The sequence below is a fragment of the Brachypodium distachyon genome, chromosome 1 (genome assembly GCF_000005505.3).
Source record: "Brachypodium distachyon strain Bd21 chromosome 1, Brachypodium_distachyon_v3.0, whole genome shotgun sequence".
Classification (NCBI taxonomy): Eukaryota; Viridiplantae; Streptophyta; class Magnoliopsida; order Poales; family Poaceae; genus Brachypodium; species Brachypodium distachyon.
The window spans coordinates 12,797,577-12,816,104 of NC_016131.3; the positions used below are offsets into that span (position 1 = coordinate 12,797,577).

The 18,528-nt window shown below is 42.7% G+C and overlaps 2 protein-coding genes across 2 annotated transcripts; one reads left to right on the forward strand and one right to left on the reverse strand.

Annotated features, from left to right (window-relative positions):
- Nucleotides 1–3,247: 3,247 nt before the first annotated feature.
- Nucleotides 3,248–5,568, forward strand: LOC100829676 (leucine-rich repeat protein 1). Its single transcript, XM_003562316.4, has 6 exons — nucleotides 3,248–3,604; nucleotides 3,947–4,018; nucleotides 4,122–4,265; nucleotides 4,514–4,585; nucleotides 4,701–4,772; nucleotides 5,264–5,568. Exons 1-6 carry the CDS (start codon nucleotides 3,390–3,392, stop codon nucleotides 5,331–5,333), a joined length of 645 nt encoding a protein of 214 aa, XP_003562364.1. The 5' UTR covers nucleotides 3,248–3,389; the 3' UTR covers nucleotides 5,334–5,568.
- Nucleotides 5,569–6,335: 767 nt separating this feature from the next.
- LOC100829985 (transcription initiation factor TFIID subunit 4b) lies at nucleotides 6,336–18,407 on the reverse strand. Its single transcript, XM_010234972.3, has 14 exons — nucleotides 18,249–18,407; nucleotides 18,018–18,141; nucleotides 15,322–15,764; nucleotides 15,105–15,200; nucleotides 14,156–14,902; nucleotides 11,575–11,693; nucleotides 11,391–11,478; nucleotides 11,144–11,279; nucleotides 11,008–11,063; nucleotides 10,883–10,939; nucleotides 10,653–10,799; nucleotides 7,525–7,596; nucleotides 7,185–7,443; nucleotides 6,336–6,767 (listed from the first exon to the last, which is right to left on the reverse strand). The coding sequence occupies exons 1-14, from the start codon at nucleotides 18,285–18,287 to the stop codon at nucleotides 6,616–6,618; spliced, it is 2,535 nt and encodes an 844-aa protein (XP_010233274.1). The 5' UTR covers nucleotides 18,288–18,407; the 3' UTR covers nucleotides 6,336–6,615.
- Nucleotides 18,408–18,528: the final 121 nt, after the last annotated feature.

An 18,528-nucleotide genomic window follows, 5' to 3' on the forward strand; every position in this document is an offset into this window, starting at 1 on the left:
GATCCTTGATGGACGTCGCTACGTACCGCGCGATCGCGAATCTTTTTCAGTTGGTCAGAGGGATCGATCATGGATCAGCCGATATCCTTATCTTTTGCATCCGTAAAATGCGTGGATAGTCTTTTTTTTTTTTAAATGCACTTGACTTTGCATATGATCTGTCATTACAGATAACCAGTACGAGATTCCTTGTTTCAGGTGTAATCATGAAAAAGTTTATTAGTAGTACTAGGTATAAAGAGTCCATGTAATAGACCCAATATCTCCCTACTGTCTCACGACACCATGTCGTCGCAGTATCTCAAATCACCACAGATCACACACAGTTCCACAACATTTATATACATCACTTATATACATGACGTCCTACCATTGAATTTAAGTGGCCAGTGGTATTTCCTCCTTTAAGTAGTCCATGTTCCGCGACATTTATATATATTAGGGAGAGACCCGTGCGTTGCTACGGAATAACAAAATTATATACATAAAAAATAATATACATACAGATTAAAGGACAAGTGGATGTTTTTTTATTCATATGATTACATGACATGTGCTTATTGAATAAATCCAACCGTAGAAAAAGTAAAAACCAAATACCAAACTGTAATGGCCCAGTGGCCCATCATGGAATGACCCATCCAGCCAAAATTTCCTCTCTTCTCTTGCGAAAAACCTCCAAATTTTCCTATCTTCTTTGTAGATCTCGTGCCTTCTGACGTAAATCCCGTTGCTCTTCCATGATCCCGTTCTTTTCCCAGTTGCGCCGCTGCTGCTCGTAGTACAGGTGCCGACCGGTGAGTACAGGGGCAGAACAGAGGCGAGGGCAGGACCGCAGGGGTGAAGTGCAGTCGTTCAAGCAGTTAGTGGCTGAGGCTGGAAGACGAAGGAGGGGACGACCGTGGCTTGCTGCCGCAAGAAAACAGGGGCGCAAATTAATCTAACCCCGTCTTGTATCGCGAAATCTCGAGACAGAGTCCCCAGTTCGCGTGTGGGCGGTCAGATCCGCCGAGAAGCGCTGCCTCTTGCACGAGGTGACAGCAGGGAGGGCGAGACGTGAGGGGAAAGATAGAAAAAAACCGATTTGGGTACATACACGTTTTTTCCTTAGGTGGCATATCTCTCGTAATTTTGATGAAAAGACCTACCGCAACACCCGTACCATCACCACCAACTCTAATTTAACAACACATACAAGTTTGAATATGCTATGCAATTGATATTCGTTAATTAGAGGCGTTATCTAAGGAGGGTTTTTTTCAAAAAAAAATTGTGTGTGCGTGGGTGTGTGTGTGGGGGGGGGGGAGTGGATATTGTTTTGGGGTGTTCAAAGTTTGAAAAGGATTAGAGAGCCAATCCACAGTTTTTCTAATATCTCCAGCATTTATTAGGCCATTTTGCCTAATTTTACTTCATTTATTAATACACACAATAAGAAAATTCTTGTGATTACATTTGAAAACACTAAAAGGTAAACCTGAATTCCTAGCATCCATAGTTTGGGGTTTTCCAAGTCCATAGCATGGAAATTGTGCCTAAAACTATTTTTCCAAGCAAAAACTAAAGCTGGAAATGATAAATAAAAGGGATAAAGTAACCACCCCTACGTTCCTAAATTCTTGTCGTGGGTTTCGTTCAAATTTGCACTAAAACCATGAAAGAATTTAGGAACGGATGAAGTAGCTCCTAAAATCATCACAAAATACTATCATTAATTTTATGGTACTAGAAATAATGCATAGCTAGCGTGATATACTCCGACTGGAATCACATTTTTGTGATTCACCAAATGATTTCTATGGTATTTCTAAACTAGGAAATACATAAAAACGGGTTCTAAATATGATAATTCTATTTCTCTACACATAACAGTAAAAGATTACTTTACAGATCAATCCTAATTTATTCCTAGGATGTCTACCCACAAATTTTACAAGTTTTGTTCAAACATTTACTTTCTATGAGAGGGGTGCGAAAGTAGAGTGGTTTTTGCCCCCGTCCACCACCCCATGGCGAACGAATCTGCCGCACATTTTTCACCCGCGCGTGGGCGCAAAACATAACTGACACGGCGATTTTCCAGGAAACCGACGCAGGCTTGCCAATTTCGGGGCGCTGAAGCAAATGGTGGCCCCTGGAGCGTCGGCACGCCAACTTTTGGCAGGGCAACTCTCGAGCGCAAAGCAAACGAACCCTCAAGTCTTGGGGAGCCCGCCAGCAACGAAGGTACTATGGATGCACGCTGTTAGCATATGTGGCTATAAGGGCAACTCCAGCAGGGAGACCCATTTTCGGTCTGTTTCGTTGTCGTTTTTGTCCGTTGGGTCGCGGTTTGGATAGACCAAAGGACTTTGTCCGTTTGGGTCTGCCAGTGCGCTCATGTCCGCCCCGACAAATTTCTATCCAAATTTGGGATGTGAATGGATCGCGGTGGACCGAAATCCGGACGTCAGCGGAAATGAGTCGCCCTTTGGAGGGCGCGTTTTGTCCTTTTCGATCCGAACGGACCGATTCGGCACAAGTGGGTCTCTCTGCTGGAGTTGCTCTAATCTACTGTTTAATAACGCGCCGGTGGTAGTGGCGTGCGGACGTCTGTTCCTGACATCGATGGTAGCAGCGCAGCTAGAAGTTCAGAAATGAAAAATAAAAGATTAACAGTGCCAGGAGACTAATTAAGGTTAACCGAGGGCCATCTTGTAAAAAGACGCATAAGAGCATCCACACTCTTTAGTTTTTCTGTCTCTATAGGTGTCTCTAACACATAGAGTCAACCTCTAAGGACTGCAGCCTGCTGCCTCTAAAGTTTAGATGTAGGAAGTGCTTCTTTTTCTAGAGTCAACCTACAGGAAGTAAACACCACTAAAATAAAAGGGATAGAAAAAAAACCATGAGAAACATGCATGCCAACTTTACTCATACGTGGGACACAGTTTAAAAGTAAAATTGCCTTTAGCCATTGCATCATTTGATGATAAGCTTAGAGATATGTCATGGGTCTCGTCCTAGAGATGAACTACCTTTAAAAAGATCGTGGATGCCCTAAGCGGCGCTTGAGAGATTCGAGCAACCAAGCCCGCAGAAGACGCAGCGCGTGCTACTTTTCTACTCCTTCTGTCCTCCTCACTTTTCATCCGGGATCGAGCTCCACAGGAATTTCCTCTTGTGTTGAACATTGCAATTACTAGCAGTACGTGCTTGGTCAAAGTTGGACCGTAGACTCGCAGCATTGACTGCCGCCTTTTTCCACCATTTCCACCACCAACACATACGCCTCCTCTGTACTGTAAGCTTTCTCCTTCGTCTCACCCCCCACCTCTCCTTCCTTCCACACCGTAGAAAGACCGGCAGCCTACCGATTCCGACCGCCTCCCTCTCCATTCCTTGGGGGCATGGCGCTTCGCGTGGCCTTGCCGCTCGTCGGCGCCGTCTTCTTCCTCGCCGCCGCCGCGGTGGTGGCGTCGAACGAGGAAGGGGACGCGCTATACGCGCTGCGGACGCGGCTGTCTGACCCCGACGGCATGCTGCAGAGCTGGGATCCCACCCTCGTCAATCCCTGCACCTGGTTCCACGTAACCTGCGACCACGCCAGCCGCGTCGTCCGCCTGTAAGTTCCCCTTTTGCTTACTTTCATTTCATACCGCTGGGCTGGGGTCATCTCGCCCAGAAATCGAGCTCGCTTATTCGAGTACGAAAATTTGCCTACTGCTGCTATGTGCCTGCAGCTTCAAACTAGTTCTTCTTCTATGGAACGCGATAGGCAATACAGTAGAAATAGATAATCTTTTAGGGTCCAAACATGTTGTTCAAAGATATCACGTACACGTAAGATGAGTACATATTTTATCCTTCGGAAAGGGGAATTTCCAGAAATAATCTACTCCTGCATGAAATGGATTATGTTTGAATGATTGTCTTGTGTGACATAAATTGTGAAAAACTTCTGCAGGGATTTAGGCAACTCCAATGTCTCCGGCTCCATTGGCCCTGAGCTAGGCCGTCTTGTGAACCTACAGTACCTGTATGTGCCCCTATGAAGAATTTTGCTTTTCTGTCTTATTCAAACAGAACATAATGGCATGTGATAGAATTTTTCTCAACGGGAATTGGAATTTTATTTGCAGGGAGCTGTACAGGAACAATCTCAATGGTGAGATCCCAAATGAATTGGGCAACCTAAAGAATTTGATCAGCTTGGATTTGTATGCCAACAAACTTACTGGAACCATCCCCAAGTCACTTTCCAAGCTCAACTCACTGAGATTCATGTATGTACCATCCTCTGATTAAAATTACTTATTCCTAACTACAGTACGCATCCATGGCATATTTACTCCAGATGATGAACCAAATGAACTGGACAACTGTGGTGGTAATTCTGAATGAAATTTAAAATATGTTCCCACAGCTGCTTAAGCATTAATTTTATTAAATGGATGTAGGCTTGGATATCATGATTCATACGTGAACAACTTCTCCCAAACTACTAGTACTAAATCTTGATTTCTTATAATAGGCGCTTGAACAACAACAAACTTGCTGGCTCAATTCCAAGGGAGCTGGCCAAACTCTCCAACCTGAAAGTCATGTGAGTATACATCTATACCAAATTTAGTTGCTCCTTTAATTGTCTTTTTTTTCTTGAAAGCTTTGTTCCCTTAATTATCTATTTGTTACTGACTATTTTAAGTTGTTATACGCAGTGACTTGTCTCACAATGACCTCTGTGGAACGATCCCCGTTGATGGTCCATTCTCAGCCTTCCCTCTTCAAAGGTATACCTCAGAGTCCACTAACTTGTTCTGTGGAACTGATGATTACAGTTTAGAATTTCTGTTCTGTGAAATGCACTTGAAGTTCTAAACAATAATGAGTTTTATACTGGATTTGTACTGTGATATCCTTGAAAGGGCAGTGCTATAGATTATGTTGCATAATTAGTCAGATGCTCCATTAATAAAATCGTGTCTTTTGAATCTCAATATTGCCCAAGATGCCCCATTAAGAAAATCTTGCGCGCTGAGATGGCATTTGTGTGTGGTCCCAAAGAACAAGAACATCTGTATCGGTCTAGTTTTTGCATTTGTTTTTCTTTTCCTTTCTTTTCTTTCCTTTTCTTTTCTTCTGACAGTCTGTATCTGTCTGGTTTGTTAGGCTAACTAACTAAAAGACAAAATGCTATGATCATTTGTGAGGTCTTGCCATTCGTAAATGTTCACCTTACTATGCGACGATGGCTAACACATCTCTATCTGTTACTTCCCAGCTTCGAGAACAACAGCAGGCTGAACGGCCCGGAGCTTCAAGGATTGGTTCCCTACGACTTCGGTTGTTAGGAACATGCTGATGCGTACAATAATGCAGGCCAAAGGAAGCAAAAATACCAGTACAATTAGTAACACTAGAATATCACTTGTGATGTATAAAGCACTAGCAGTGTATGTGAGTGTAGGGTCTGAGATTATGTACTCAGTCAGACAGCATAAAGAAGGGCATGAATTCAGCGAAGTTATACTTCTTTAATACAGTTATTATCTATTACTATCTATTAAATTGGAATTAGTGGTGATAGTATGGTTGTCGTCACCGTAGGTTAATTTCGTTAAAATTACAAATAATATGTCATTGCCTGTTATTTTTTTTTCCTGCAGTTTTTTTCACGATTTCTCCTGCTCCGTCTTACAACCGACGCCACCACACCCGCATGCCGACCTCGACGGCGTCATGAGTTGCCTACACAGAAAATAAAATTAAATAGTTTGTGATTTTGTTGACCCGTAGCAACACGCGGGCACATCTTTTTTTTTCCTGCAGTTTTTTTCACGATTTCTCCTGCTCCGTCTTACAAGCGACACCACCACACCCGAATGCCGACCTCGACGGCACCATAAGTTGTCTACACAGAAAATGAAAATAAATAGTTTGTAATTTTGTTGATCAGTAGCAACGCTCGGGCACACCTGCTAGTATCGTATACATTGTAAGCTGTCTATTAGCGCAACCTTGTTCACCTTCTGGATACCTACCAATTTGAATCTTTAGCCGCCTCTCATGTTAAGGACTCTCTGACATGTTCATTCCGGAGAAAATGTTTTTTTGCCTGTCTGGTCCGCCAGAGATAAAACTGTTTGGCCGGTGATCTCGTGTTTTATTAATGCGTTAAGCAATTCACAAGCCACCAATAATGTACTTACAAAGCAATTCTCATTCGGGAGTCTTGTCTTAATCTCATCATGTCATGATCCGTTTGATTTTGTGCTCCTTGCCCAGGCTAATCGAGCTGCAGAGCATGCTACTATGCTATGGTACTATTTGTCATATCATGCTAATAACCCAAGTTGCTGAAATCGAAAGCTATCACAAGATTAGAAAAATAAAGAGAAAAACAAAATGTAGGATCACTATTGGTTTCTACATGCCTGGCAAATGACCTCTTCCATATCACTCTACTCCTTAGAGAAGATGCATCTCAGGTTGGCTAAGAAAACATGAAGGACAGGCAACATAACAAAATTGGCATTCAGACAGCATTAACTATTTGGCAGCATAACAAAATTGAAATTCGGACAGCAATAACTATTTGGCAGCATAACAAAATTGAAATTCGGACAGCAAAAACTATTTAGCAGCGGGTTCTGTGAGCGGTCTTCCATGTAGCCGAAATAGTAAAGGCGATTTCGACATCTGATGCTCTCTCTCTAGTGCTGCAACCACATCCTTGACCGTGATGCTCCGTGCCACTTTCACGTGTGCTGACCTTCTAACGCCGCCTAATGAAAAGAAGCACAGGAAGGACATTAACACAAGTTGCCGCCTAATAGTCATGGAATATTTAACATAGATGGTAGGACTGTAAACCGACATCTCCAACCAACTGAGATAGGATCAAGTTCCGATTATCCAACTAATAGGATGAGGCGATGAGCTTCATATTCAACTACCTAACAAAACCAAACTGTTCTTTTTTTACATTCACAAAACAGCGCTCCCCAAACTAGCAAAACTTGTTATTAAAACCAAGTTCCTAGGAAAAACATAATTAACAAATACTATTCCTGGACTCACCTAAGGACTAAACTCTACTATTTCCTGGACTCGCATGCATCCTTCTTGCACTCCTACAGCTGCTGCTATGCCATGACAAATATAAACTGAATAATGCAAGAGCCAAATGATCAGGAGCTTACCAGGTCCAAGCACTGAAAAACAGCCTCGCTTTTCAGTTTCCTGCTGTCCTCTTGAGCCTTTTCCAGGTTTTGGTGATGGCTTGTTAGGCGACATGGTACCTGGCAGGGAGCTGGAAGAACCATCACCTACTTCACCTCTCTGTTTATGTCGTTCAGCTAGTAATTGCCACTTTGAAAGCATGTCATCCCCCCCGGCTGCAACTCGCACGGCAGCATTTGCAGCTGTTGTTCTCATTTTATCATCTTCCTCCTTGTAAGCCTACAATGCATATATCTCAATTCTCAAGTATGTAATATCTATGCGCAGAGTAATCATCCGAGTCCTGAGAGGATAACTAACCTTAGCATGCTTTGATGTGCCACGACCCTCGTTTTTATCCTTCTCTGAAGAAACAGCTGCAGTATCATCTCCCTGCAATTACAAATTTGATCAAACAACAGTTATAGACCTAGGAGTTATAATAATGAACAAAAATACTGAAGTGAAAATGGAGTGGCACACTAGCACATTTTCGCTTGATTCCAATTCAATGATCACAAAGCACTCAATAGATCATATAAATTGCTAAAGGGAGATTAGGATACTAGTTATAATCAAAGGAAGAGCTTGTCCCCTCAAGTTAGATGACTAATTGGCATATCAAATTTCAAAAACAGAAGTGACCTATACAAGATGCAGTAGAGGGACACAATAGTTACATTCAATTTTTTTAAAAACTAAGTTCACTTGTAAAAACTTACAAACCACTTGCGGTAGGTTAGAGGTATAACCACAATACAAATATAGGGTGCTTCAATCAATTATTTATAATGGAGCTTATCAGAAGTGGCATGTGCTTGAAGTGGCCTACTCTCTTAGGCTTGTACAAAAACTATTTTCTATGCACAGACGGAGATGCAAAGCTTTTGCAATTTCTGAAGAAAAATAGATATTGATGCACATGAAAAGATCTTTTACTAAACTAATCACAAACAATACATTGGATGCATTGAATGTCTGATTCTTTCCAAGTAACAAACACATATTGAACGATTGAACTGAAATTATTGCAGTACAAAAAAGTAGGACACAAATTGTACTGCCACATTTCCATAAACTGCTACAATATTCCATATGGACTGAAGCATCAAACATTTGATGGACTTGGCATCTGATCATTTGCTGTTCCTATCCAGGAACAAAAATAATAATGAGTGATATTGCCTTGGTGAGCCAGCGATCGCACTCTCAGGCCTAATTATCAGAGAGCGGGCACTGCAGAAATCGTAAAACAGCAATTGCCAGGCCGAAACACAAAGTGCATCCACAGTTTGCAAAACATACACAGTTTTTACTTATCATGTGATTTGGTTTGAGAATCTCTGTTCTGAATCGTAAGGTGTCTACGTATTCCAATACTTGAGTTTGACGAATAAAATATGGGTTATGTAACACAAACATGTATCATTAGGAAATACTTTTGAATACTAATCAAACGGTATTACTTCTGTGACACATAACTCAGGGTCTAACTGTTAGTCAAATTTGACTTCAAATGTGTGGACGCCTTAGATAAAATCCAGGAGTATCATGCATAGCCATTACTTATCACATATCCAGATACTAGTTTGCACATTTGATATCAAGCTGCTCAAACATTCAACATAACACTTGCACACATAGAGTCCAACTATATATAAGATAGTTGTTTTGTACAATTTTTCTCATTTGTCCACCAATTACAGGCTCTAAAGAAACTGAAAGATAACCAAACAAGATAGTTGTTTTGTACTTTTTTTTCTCATTTATCCACCAATTACAGGCTATAAACAAACTCAAAGATAAGAGCATGAAGAACCAGAACACAAGGGAAAGGCGTAGGAAGCAACCGGTGGCAACTGGCAACCAAAGAGAGTCCATAAGAGCATCTTCAGCGGTAGCCCCTAAAACAGGGTCCCTAAACTGCATCTAGGGACTACCCTCAAAATTTAGGGTCCCAAAATTTACAAACATCTTCAGCAGTATCCTCTATTCCACAGCCCCTATTTTGTTTATGACATGTGCGTCCTCTTTGTCAGTGACTTGTCTCTATTTATTTCCTTTTTCTTTTTTCTTCTTCTTCTCCCCAAAATTCCCCACCACATCAGCTTTGAAGAGCTCGCGGCCATGAAAAGCCCAGGCGACGCAACGAAGCTCGCGGCCAGGCTGAGCGGTCGGCGGTGTTGTGCGTGGGCGTGGGACAGCGGGGAATAGGATAGATTGGCAGGTGTGCGGTGCGCGGACGCGGGCACACGACGTGGGGTGGCCAGCGGCACGGTGTCCGACGACGCGACTGTCAGCGGCGGCGCGGGCGGCCAAGGACTGGGGCACGACGGCAGCGGTTGGAGGTGGTGGCGCAGGCGGCCAGGGACGGGGCGCGGCGGCAGCATTCGGAGGCGGTGGTGCGGCGGCGGACCGGGGGCGCACACGAGGTAGGCGGCGGCTGGGGGTGCAGGCGAGGGGAACAGAGGCGACGCTGACTGCACGCCGGAGCTCGCTGCCAGGGAGAGGTGGCGCCGGTGGGGCATAGCCGAGGTGCAACGGGCAGCGGGTGCAAGGAGAGAGGCACGGTGCAACGGGCGACGTCTGGGGTTGCAGGCGAAGGGAACGGAGGCGGCGGGATTGGCCGCCGGCGAGAGGGAGGCGAGGTGGAGCGGCCGGTGGAGGGCACGTGAAGAAGAGAGGCTCGGGAGGAAGAAGCTGACGTGGCATGGAAATAGGGGCTCCCCAAGAGGTCCCTGGGAATAGGGGTTGGAGGGGGTGTTCTAGGGGCCTCCCTAGAATAGGGACCCGAGTAGGGACCCTGCTGAAGAAGGTTTTGTGGCCTCAGCCCCTAAAAATGGGATAGGGACCCTGTTTAGGGGCCCTACTGAAAATGCTATACAGCTGCGCATGGGAGGTGCCCAGCAAACAGAGATAGTCAGAAACAAAGAAACGGTACCATGCAGAGCAACCAGATGGGTACAGCCGGTAGCCTACCAGGGAAAGCAATTGAATAAGTGGCAACCGGGTGAAGGAATGGCCAGATGGATGAGGATTGCACATGGAAAAGAGAAGAAAAAAGGAAAGCCATGCAAAGCTGTCAGGAACCACCCAAACTTGGCAACTTGAGACTGGACAGAACATTCAAAAGGCATGAAAATTGCAAGGAGCTAACTGGCATGGCAAAGCAAGACTCGACCTCATGAACACTGTTCCAGCTACAGTTCCTATAGCACTGTGGGGCAAGAAGCCAATGAACTTAATTATAGTAGATATATAAGACACTTCATATGGCACGTAAGATTCGAAAGCATGTGAAGAATTTCTAAAATATATTAAGCATACTCCTCGCTAAAACCCCTACACAAATGCTTGCATGAAAAATAATTCACTTGAAGCATACTTTATATGAAATGTTTGTAGAACTATAAATTAAAATTCAAACAGAAACACAATGCAGAACTAACGTCACTTTGTTTCCTGATTCTGTCGGCATCTTCAGCCAGCTTTCTCTCCCACTGTTCTCTAGCTTCCCGGTTCACCCTCAATATATGACTACGAACATCAGAAGATAAAGGATAAAACTGATGTCTTGATTTTTCAACATCAACCCTCTACAAAAAAAACCCGGTAATAATTAGAATCTCAAACAGATTAAGTTTATGTAGGAAAGGTCAATGAGATTAACATATCATACCTGTTTTGAAAGCCTTATTATATTGCTTATAAATCCTCGTAACCGCTCCTCAACGCACTGGAGAAAATTCAAGTTAGATTAGGCTAAGACAAACCTGGAAAGGGCCTTGCTAGATAATCTCTCACCATTGATAGACAACGCTCCACATCACTGCCTATGCTCTTCAGATCATATCTCCTCACTGCCAAAACAACAGATTTAGGACATAGAACACAAAGTTCCTCCATCAATTAACTACACTTGACCGATGAAAGTATTAACTGAGCTCTGCTAATTTCTTTGTCAGAGGTCCCTTCTGTAGGATGAGCCTTTCTTCTTCCAGTTGTACAACTTTCCGAGCAGCTTCTGAAACTCGACTCTCATCCTTTGGGGCAGAAAAAAGTTGCTCCTCTTCTTCCTGGCAAAAAAAATAATATAGTTACAGTATCAAAGTTCATTCAGTAATGGATAACAAGGCATCCACAAACCAAATCAACAGAACAAAATCACATTAAGAAATATTATATACCCTCAGGTTAACACCACTAACTGCAGTAACATCATTCAGCTGGTCAATGCTTTGATCATGGAAACCGCCAGATCCCTTCTGCTTTTTGCTGGCACGAAATAAAAGGCATCAGGAACAAAAGACAACTACCATCAAATTGAGATGACTAACCATAGTCAGAATGGGCATTGAAATATATAACTACCTAGATGGTGGTGGGGATGAGCCAATTGCTTCCAAAGGTTTCTTCTGTCCGGCAGATGGCTTCTTTTGAGGTGTTTTGGAAGCTGCTCCAGAAGGAGGTGCTTGGGTACCAGATTGGATCTAACGATGCAGCAATAACCGTTAGAGCAAAGCAACAGAATCTTTCATGATACTGAACCATTTTGTGACTAAAGTGCAAGAAATAGTGAAATCAGGTGAGAAATAAAAAGAAAACAGGTGATAAATGAGTAGAAAACAGGTCAGCACGCATGCATGCAAATGAAAGGAACATTTCACTTTTTGAATCTAATAAAAGGTGTTATCAACCATTTATGTCAACATCAAATTGCTTCAGTTGTGTTGTTAAATCCACCACTCCCTCTTCAGGCAAATCATTAACTACTTTGCATGAGCATGAGCACCAGGACAAGAGAACTGGGCGAGCGTGCCCTGCTCAGTAAGAAAGCTGCGCAGGTGACTAGAGATGTACTCCCTCCGTTCCATAATTCTTGTCGAAATATTACATGTATACATGTATCTAGACGCTTTTTAGGAATAGATACCATATTTGGACAAATTTGAGACAAGAATTATGGAACGGAGGGAGTACTAGCCAGCAGAGTAAGCATGGAAGTCACGAATAGGTGTGTTAAACTGAGTACGAATCATAGTGGCCAACTGCTTATAGCCAGCAGAGTAAGCACGGAAGACACGAATAGGTGTGTTAAACTGAGTACGAATCATAGTGGCCAACTGCTTATAAATAGATAAGACCTCACTACAAGAAGACATAAAATATATCCAAATGTGGCGAGAGAAATAATCTGTAAAGATAACATAGCGGCGATGACCAGCTTTCAAAACAAAGGATTCCAAACATCCAAATGAACACATCTGAATCTGTTGGCCAAGCTTACATCCCTGACAATCTAACGACAAATCTCCTGAACAGACCCCAGCAGACCACGACAAACTAAAGATGACAGACAAGATCCACACAGATGACCAAGTCAAAGGCAGAAACGAATCCCACAATCTTTGACGAAAACTACGGCAGGACACTGGAGCAAAGGACAGACCGACAGAGGCAGCCCGGGCATCAGAGCACGATATGAGTGCAAAGCCTCCTTGCAGTTAGTGACGGCCCGATCATAGCATCAGCAGCCCCCTTATCATTAGCAATCTTGTAAGCAACAGTCGTACCAAATGGCGGCAAAGGCTCCACAAGAGCAACTGGAGAAGGCAGAAAAGGGACCTGCCTAGAGAGGATGCCAAAGTCAAAGTCCGCGCATGTGAATGCGCAAGAGCGAGATGAAGTCCTGCTACCTCCACCTTGTCATTCTCCCTTAAGTCTCTCGGCAGCGATTTGGCTGTGAATCCCCACATTTCAGCTAATGACACCAAGACAACTAGCGATGGCAAGGGGAGGGGGGGGGGTGCTCGAGTCATTCCTAGACAGAGTCAGAGGTCCATCCTTCTACCGATTCGGACAATGAATCAGGGGAGCAAATTCGAACCCCGATCTAGATCGAACGATCAGGATTGGAGTTCAACAATGGTTGGAACAAATACGGTAAGTTATTCCATGGTACCCTAGGATCCTGCCCATCATTAGATCCGACTAGGCATTAAGGTGGCTACAAGGCCAGTGCATCCACAACGGATGTTGTCGACTTGCACCTGAGATGGTAGCAAAGCCTCACGCAACAGCTAAGTTTGTGTCATGACACTAGGTGGGATCATGCTTTCTTTCACAAGATCAGGTCGTGACTTTAAGAATTGCATATTTTTATTTAAAAGATAAATCATGTATTCAAATTGTAAGTTCGTAATTAAAAAAATTGGACTTTGAATTAAATTAATAAGTCTGGGTGCACTTGTTCATATTACATTCAGTTAAATATATTTTAAAATTCATGTTTTATAAATTACTCATACTGTGATAGTAAAATACATATATTAGTAACAAGTAATACCAAAATTAATAACTGATATAGTTTATTGTTAGTATCATGATCCCATACCTGATCTTATCGAACCAGGATCCTACCGCACCATTACCTGAGCACGATCCATATTGCGATTCATGATGTCAAGCTAGTACGATAGTAACAATACTACAACAGTATCATGATATCAAAAATGTTGCTACTACACTACTATGTCAAAGATTGAAACAAACTATCTGTCTGCAGGGATAGATCGTTTTGCGAAAGGATCAAAAACCCTGCCGCTAGCCATCGATGGTAGAGGAGCAATTGGCTCTCATACCGAATTGGAACGATCTTGGACCATTCTGGGATACCAAATTGGCTCTGATAAGTACGCACACCCTTCGACATATATCAAGGTCGGCCCATAGTGTAGTAAGGCCCATGTAACTTGGCATATCAACATAATATAGAAAATGATTCAGTAATTCATTTCTTCAAATAATAAAATGCACTCCCTCGACATAATTATATCTTCAATTGGTACTGTTTTCCAAAATGAACATTTAAGTGCAACCAGAAATATACCGAAACACCTCTCAAAAAAGAAATATACCGAAACATACAACACAATAGCATACCAGGACATACCTGGATGGCAAGTTCTGCCGCAGTTCCATGAGATCGATGAGGTTGACTTGAGGTTGCTGTAGTCAAAGACTTAGAAGTGGTCATAGATGCTTGGTTTTCAAGAACACCACCACCCTTTGAAGATAAAAGGGTTGGATTGAGTTGTTTTGCATTCGAGGCAGCAAAAGAACTCTGTGTGGATTCAGAGGGTTGGTTAGAAGCTTCGTTGTTCATATGTACTGCTGGGGTGAAAGAATTACTCTTCTGGTTCTTGTTTGCTGGTTGTTGCCGTGACGGTTGATTATTTTGCAATGCTGGTCGTGGGGCCACACTCCCGGAGACAGTTGTAACACCTCCCTGGACTAATTGTCCTCTTTGACTGGAATCTGCCATGTGTGGTCTAAATGGTGCAGTCGGACCTCCAACTGATGTGGGAAATGGACGGGCATGAATATTATTTACCCCATACACTGGCAACGATGTCTGTGGACGCTGCACATGATGTTGTGTTGCTTGCACCGAGACTGGGTGGATGTTAGATGGACGGCTTTGTAGCATATGCACTCCTTTCCTATCTGACATGTTACCAGTTTCGTTAGGCTTCTGCAAATTCCTTTCTGAAGCTGGATAATCCATGTTACTCTGCATTTGCCCTGATGAAGAACGAAATTGAGGTGGTCTTGGGTTCTCATTTTGCTGGCCTGAAACTTGACCTAACAAAGAAAGGTTGCTTGGATTTGCCTGTGCACTCCGTTGTGCCTGAGCAGCCTGCAGCAAAACATTATGAAAATAACACCCAAAAGAAAAAAAATGGATATGTTGATAGGAGTAACAATAGAAGCATATGGAATATTTGACAGATAGGTAAATGCACGCAACTTAAGCATTAACTGCACGGCAGCATTACAAATGAAGAGGGGCTAGATTATGTTTTATATGGACCACACAACAAGGTGGAAAGTTTTGTTACCTGCATTTGATATTGCGAAGCAGCTTGCTTGAGCAATTTATCACCAACAATTGTCCTAATAACCTTTAAAAAGTGTTCCTTGCTGACCTCATTTTTCTATCGGAAATAAGAAGTAAATTTTATGTAATAAGAAGAATTCGGTAATGTTATGCAATAAATAATAATAATTGGCCATGTTGTTTTTTCTAATTCACATAAATGAAGGACAAATACCAACCCGCAACTTTGCAAAAATGGACTGAACTTGTATATCCTTGTCTTTGTCAAGGAAGCGTCTCAAAATCGGGATTAGCATATGAAATGTAACAACAGGAGCTTTTCCCACCGTAGTTGGACTGTTGGTTAGGTTTGTGCCGGGTGATTGTTGACTCTTCATTTGTTGCAAAGGTTGCTGCTGACCAACACTAGTTTGCTGAGCATTGTTTCCTGTCTCTTGCTTAACCTTTAGCTGGTCACATTCATTCTGAGTACTCGAGTGAAGGTGTTTGTTATCTGCACCTACGGGAACTGCTTCGGGTACGGATGACTGCTCATTTTTACAATATAAATGTTTTTGTTCCTGTTGCTGGCTCTCCTGATTTCCAGTGTCATTCTTCACTGAATTTTGCCACAGTCCATGACTGTGGTTTACTACTGGGTTGCTTTCCTGAGGTAATGTACCTGCATTTTTTGGTCATAAAAGAAATGACAATCATAAATTGAGTACTTGACAGAAAACAATCACATAATTTACTCATATAAATAATTCAACTGGTGGCAGTGGTCCGCCACATTCATACCACATTCCCCGTTGATCAGACAAAAAAATTGTGTGTATAGATTATTTGATTTGAGACAACACATCCTCTTTAAACATCTATCGTATTCTTTTAGTCCGTAGAAACGCATGGCTACTCTGCTAGTAGCACAAAATAATCACATCATAGCTCAGTTAACAACAGTATGCTGACAGATTTGAGAACACAAAATTGTGATAGCACAGGTGTCCTGTTACAGTTCACTGCACAGCGTGCAAAAGAGTTTTATGACATTAAGTTACACATTGCTGCAACTGAGAATGAACTCTCAAAATGTATCGACTGAGCAATGCATCTTCCCTGATGTGTCCAAAATAAATAAATAAAAATAATCTTAAACATCAAACAAACTCAATTCACCCTGTCTTAGAATTCGTTCCACACAATTAAAAAAATGGAAAAATATGAACAAGAAATCTGAAAACACATGGGGGACATGGAAAAAAGTTTCACCGATAAACATGAATAGCGACCAATGTTTCCGGAATTTTACATGGCCAGGTATAGTATTTTCAGATCTTGAGGTAGGACGATCCAAACATTTTGCATTGTACTCCCTCCGTTCCATAATTTTTGTCGAAATATTACATGTATCAAGACGTTTTTTAGGAATAGATACATCCATTTTTGGACAAATTTGAGACAAGAATTATGGGACGTAGGGAGTACATATAAGCGAGTAATTTAACCAAGTTACCCATTTCAAAGTCGTAAACTTCAAAAAAACTGTTCCACTGATATAGTGGTAACTTCACAATCTTTGAGCAAACTCAATTGCCATTATATGTCTGAGGTCTGAGCTTAAGCAGGCTATGCATCAGCCAAGCAAACAAGATACGCATCTAGCAAGTTTTTTTCTTCCTTTAACTTTTAGAGATGCATTATATTTCTTGTATTTATCAAACTAAAAAAGATGCAATGCTATTCCTTGTTGCTGGAAGGTAGTCATACCACCTGATCAATTCGATGCATATGCCATATAACAAGCTGTACAGGCCTAGGAGTACACATGCCATTAGTGGGCTCACACGAGGTTCCACCGACCTAGGTGGGGTACACCCTGGGTTCCTAAGAAAGCCTCACGGATACTTGGAAAAGGGGATAAAAGTTCTACTCTGATACGACCTGGAGTCCTACCCATACACGTCATGGGGTACTACTCGGGCAGGAGGAGGCAACCACCATACCGCACCAATATAACGGAGGCCAAGGCCCTGGATGAACACTCTTAAATTTGCCACCATATCAAAAATTTCTAAACTAAGTTGCAACTCTTCGTTCAAGGAACACATTTACCTGAGCTAACATTCTTGGACTACATATCCCTATCTGCTGTGTTTGAATTATTCTTGACAAAAATCAAACCGTATATTGGTATCCTACTGCTCATTGAATAAATTTCTCTCGATCCAGACCTACTTTATGGGCCCACTAATGGAAAATTCCAATTTAAAGACATAATAGTAACATATATAAGTCGCAACATAAACTTGATTATGCACAAACGGAACCATTCCTCTAGTAATTAAAAAATTGCCGAATGCTCATGGATCCATGGGCTATTGGGCTCTTGCTCCATTTCTGATAGATTCACGCCAAGAAACATAAGTTCTCAAATTCAACAACTACTCTTCTTTGTATATCCATGCAGTTAAGGAGCCCTCGGCAAGTAGCTCTAACTTTTCTAATAGAGCGCTTGTATTTCCAGCATCTTAACACCCCCTTTCCTATATTTTACTTCTTTTCATGAAGAGATAAGCTTCAGAAGTTCAAACCCTAGTATAAACTCAACAAAATTCATCTCTTGATTCCTATCATTACTTCAGAGAGGAGTCAGCCCACTGGAAACAAGATTAATCGATGATGGATAGGCTCTTTGTCCAAAATCCCCATTCAGAGTGCGTTCTAAACCTAAAATTGCAAAACAACAATGCCAATTTAGGAGCTGCATCCTGCATTATGTTTCTCTTTCTTGGTTCCATTATTCATCCAAATCCAAGTGCAAGAACCGCATACTCTACTCTAACCCCCGGTTCTTGGGGAAAATACGGAGCGGGCCGAATTCGAACCTAGAACAGGAAATCGTCTAAGAGAGCAATGGGGCTGGGGCACTCACCGGCGCCGTGATCCAGCGTCTTGGAGGAGGAGCCGGCGGCGCAGCTGCTGGCGCTGCCCTCCACTTCGCGGTTCAGCGCCGCCGTGAAGGCCTCGACGTCGGCGCCCGAGTGCATGCTCTCGTCCTGCGCAACCCCAACAACAAGAAACCGCCATTGAGCCCTTCCCTTTCCCCCAATAACTCGACGAAAATGGCAGGAAAGGTGGGGGAGGTTGGGGTCCGGCCAGGCACCTCTTCGTCGTCCTCGAGGAGCTTCATGATGGGATCCATGGCCACGGGCTCGGATTGGTGAAACGAGCCCGCCTCTCTCGTCGCCGCCTCTCCTTGCCACGCCTATCGGCCGTCCCTTGTCGGCTTGAACAAAGGACAGGAAATAATCAAATAAATGGAGCATTTGATCTTTTAACCCTCCCTTTCTTTCCTACTAAAAAAGGAGTTACCCGCAAAAAAAACTAAAAAAGGAGTTTGATCATCTGCTCTTCTTTACATTATAATGGACACTATTGTTTTT

Excerpts from the sequence above, each read along its gene's own strand:
- LOC100829985 (XM_010234972.3), bottom strand. The coding sequence starts at position 18,287 with ATGGATCCCATCATGAAGCTCCTCGAGGACGACGAAGAG. Across the intron at positions 18,142-18,248 it reads TCCTCGAGGACGACGAAGAG|GACGAGAGCATGCACTCGGG; the intron begins GTGCCTGGCCGG and ends GGGGTTGCGCAG. Across the intron at positions 6,768-7,184 it reads TTTTTCAGTGCTTGGACCTG|GCGGCGTTAGAAGGTCAGCA; the intron begins GTAAGCTCCTGA and ends TCTTTTCATTAG.
- LOC100829676 (XM_003562316.4), top strand. The coding sequence starts at position 3,390 with ATGGCGCTTCGCGTGGCCTTGCCGCTCGTCGGCGCCGTCTTCTTCCTC. Across the intron at positions 4,586-4,700 it reads CTCTCCAACCTGAAAGTCAT|TGACTTGTCTCACAATGACC; the intron begins GTGAGTATACAT and ends TGTTATACGCAG. Across the intron at positions 4,773-5,263 it reads TCAGCCTTCCCTCTTCAAAG|CTTCGAGAACAACAGCAGGC; the intron begins GTATACCTCAGA and ends GTTACTTCCCAG.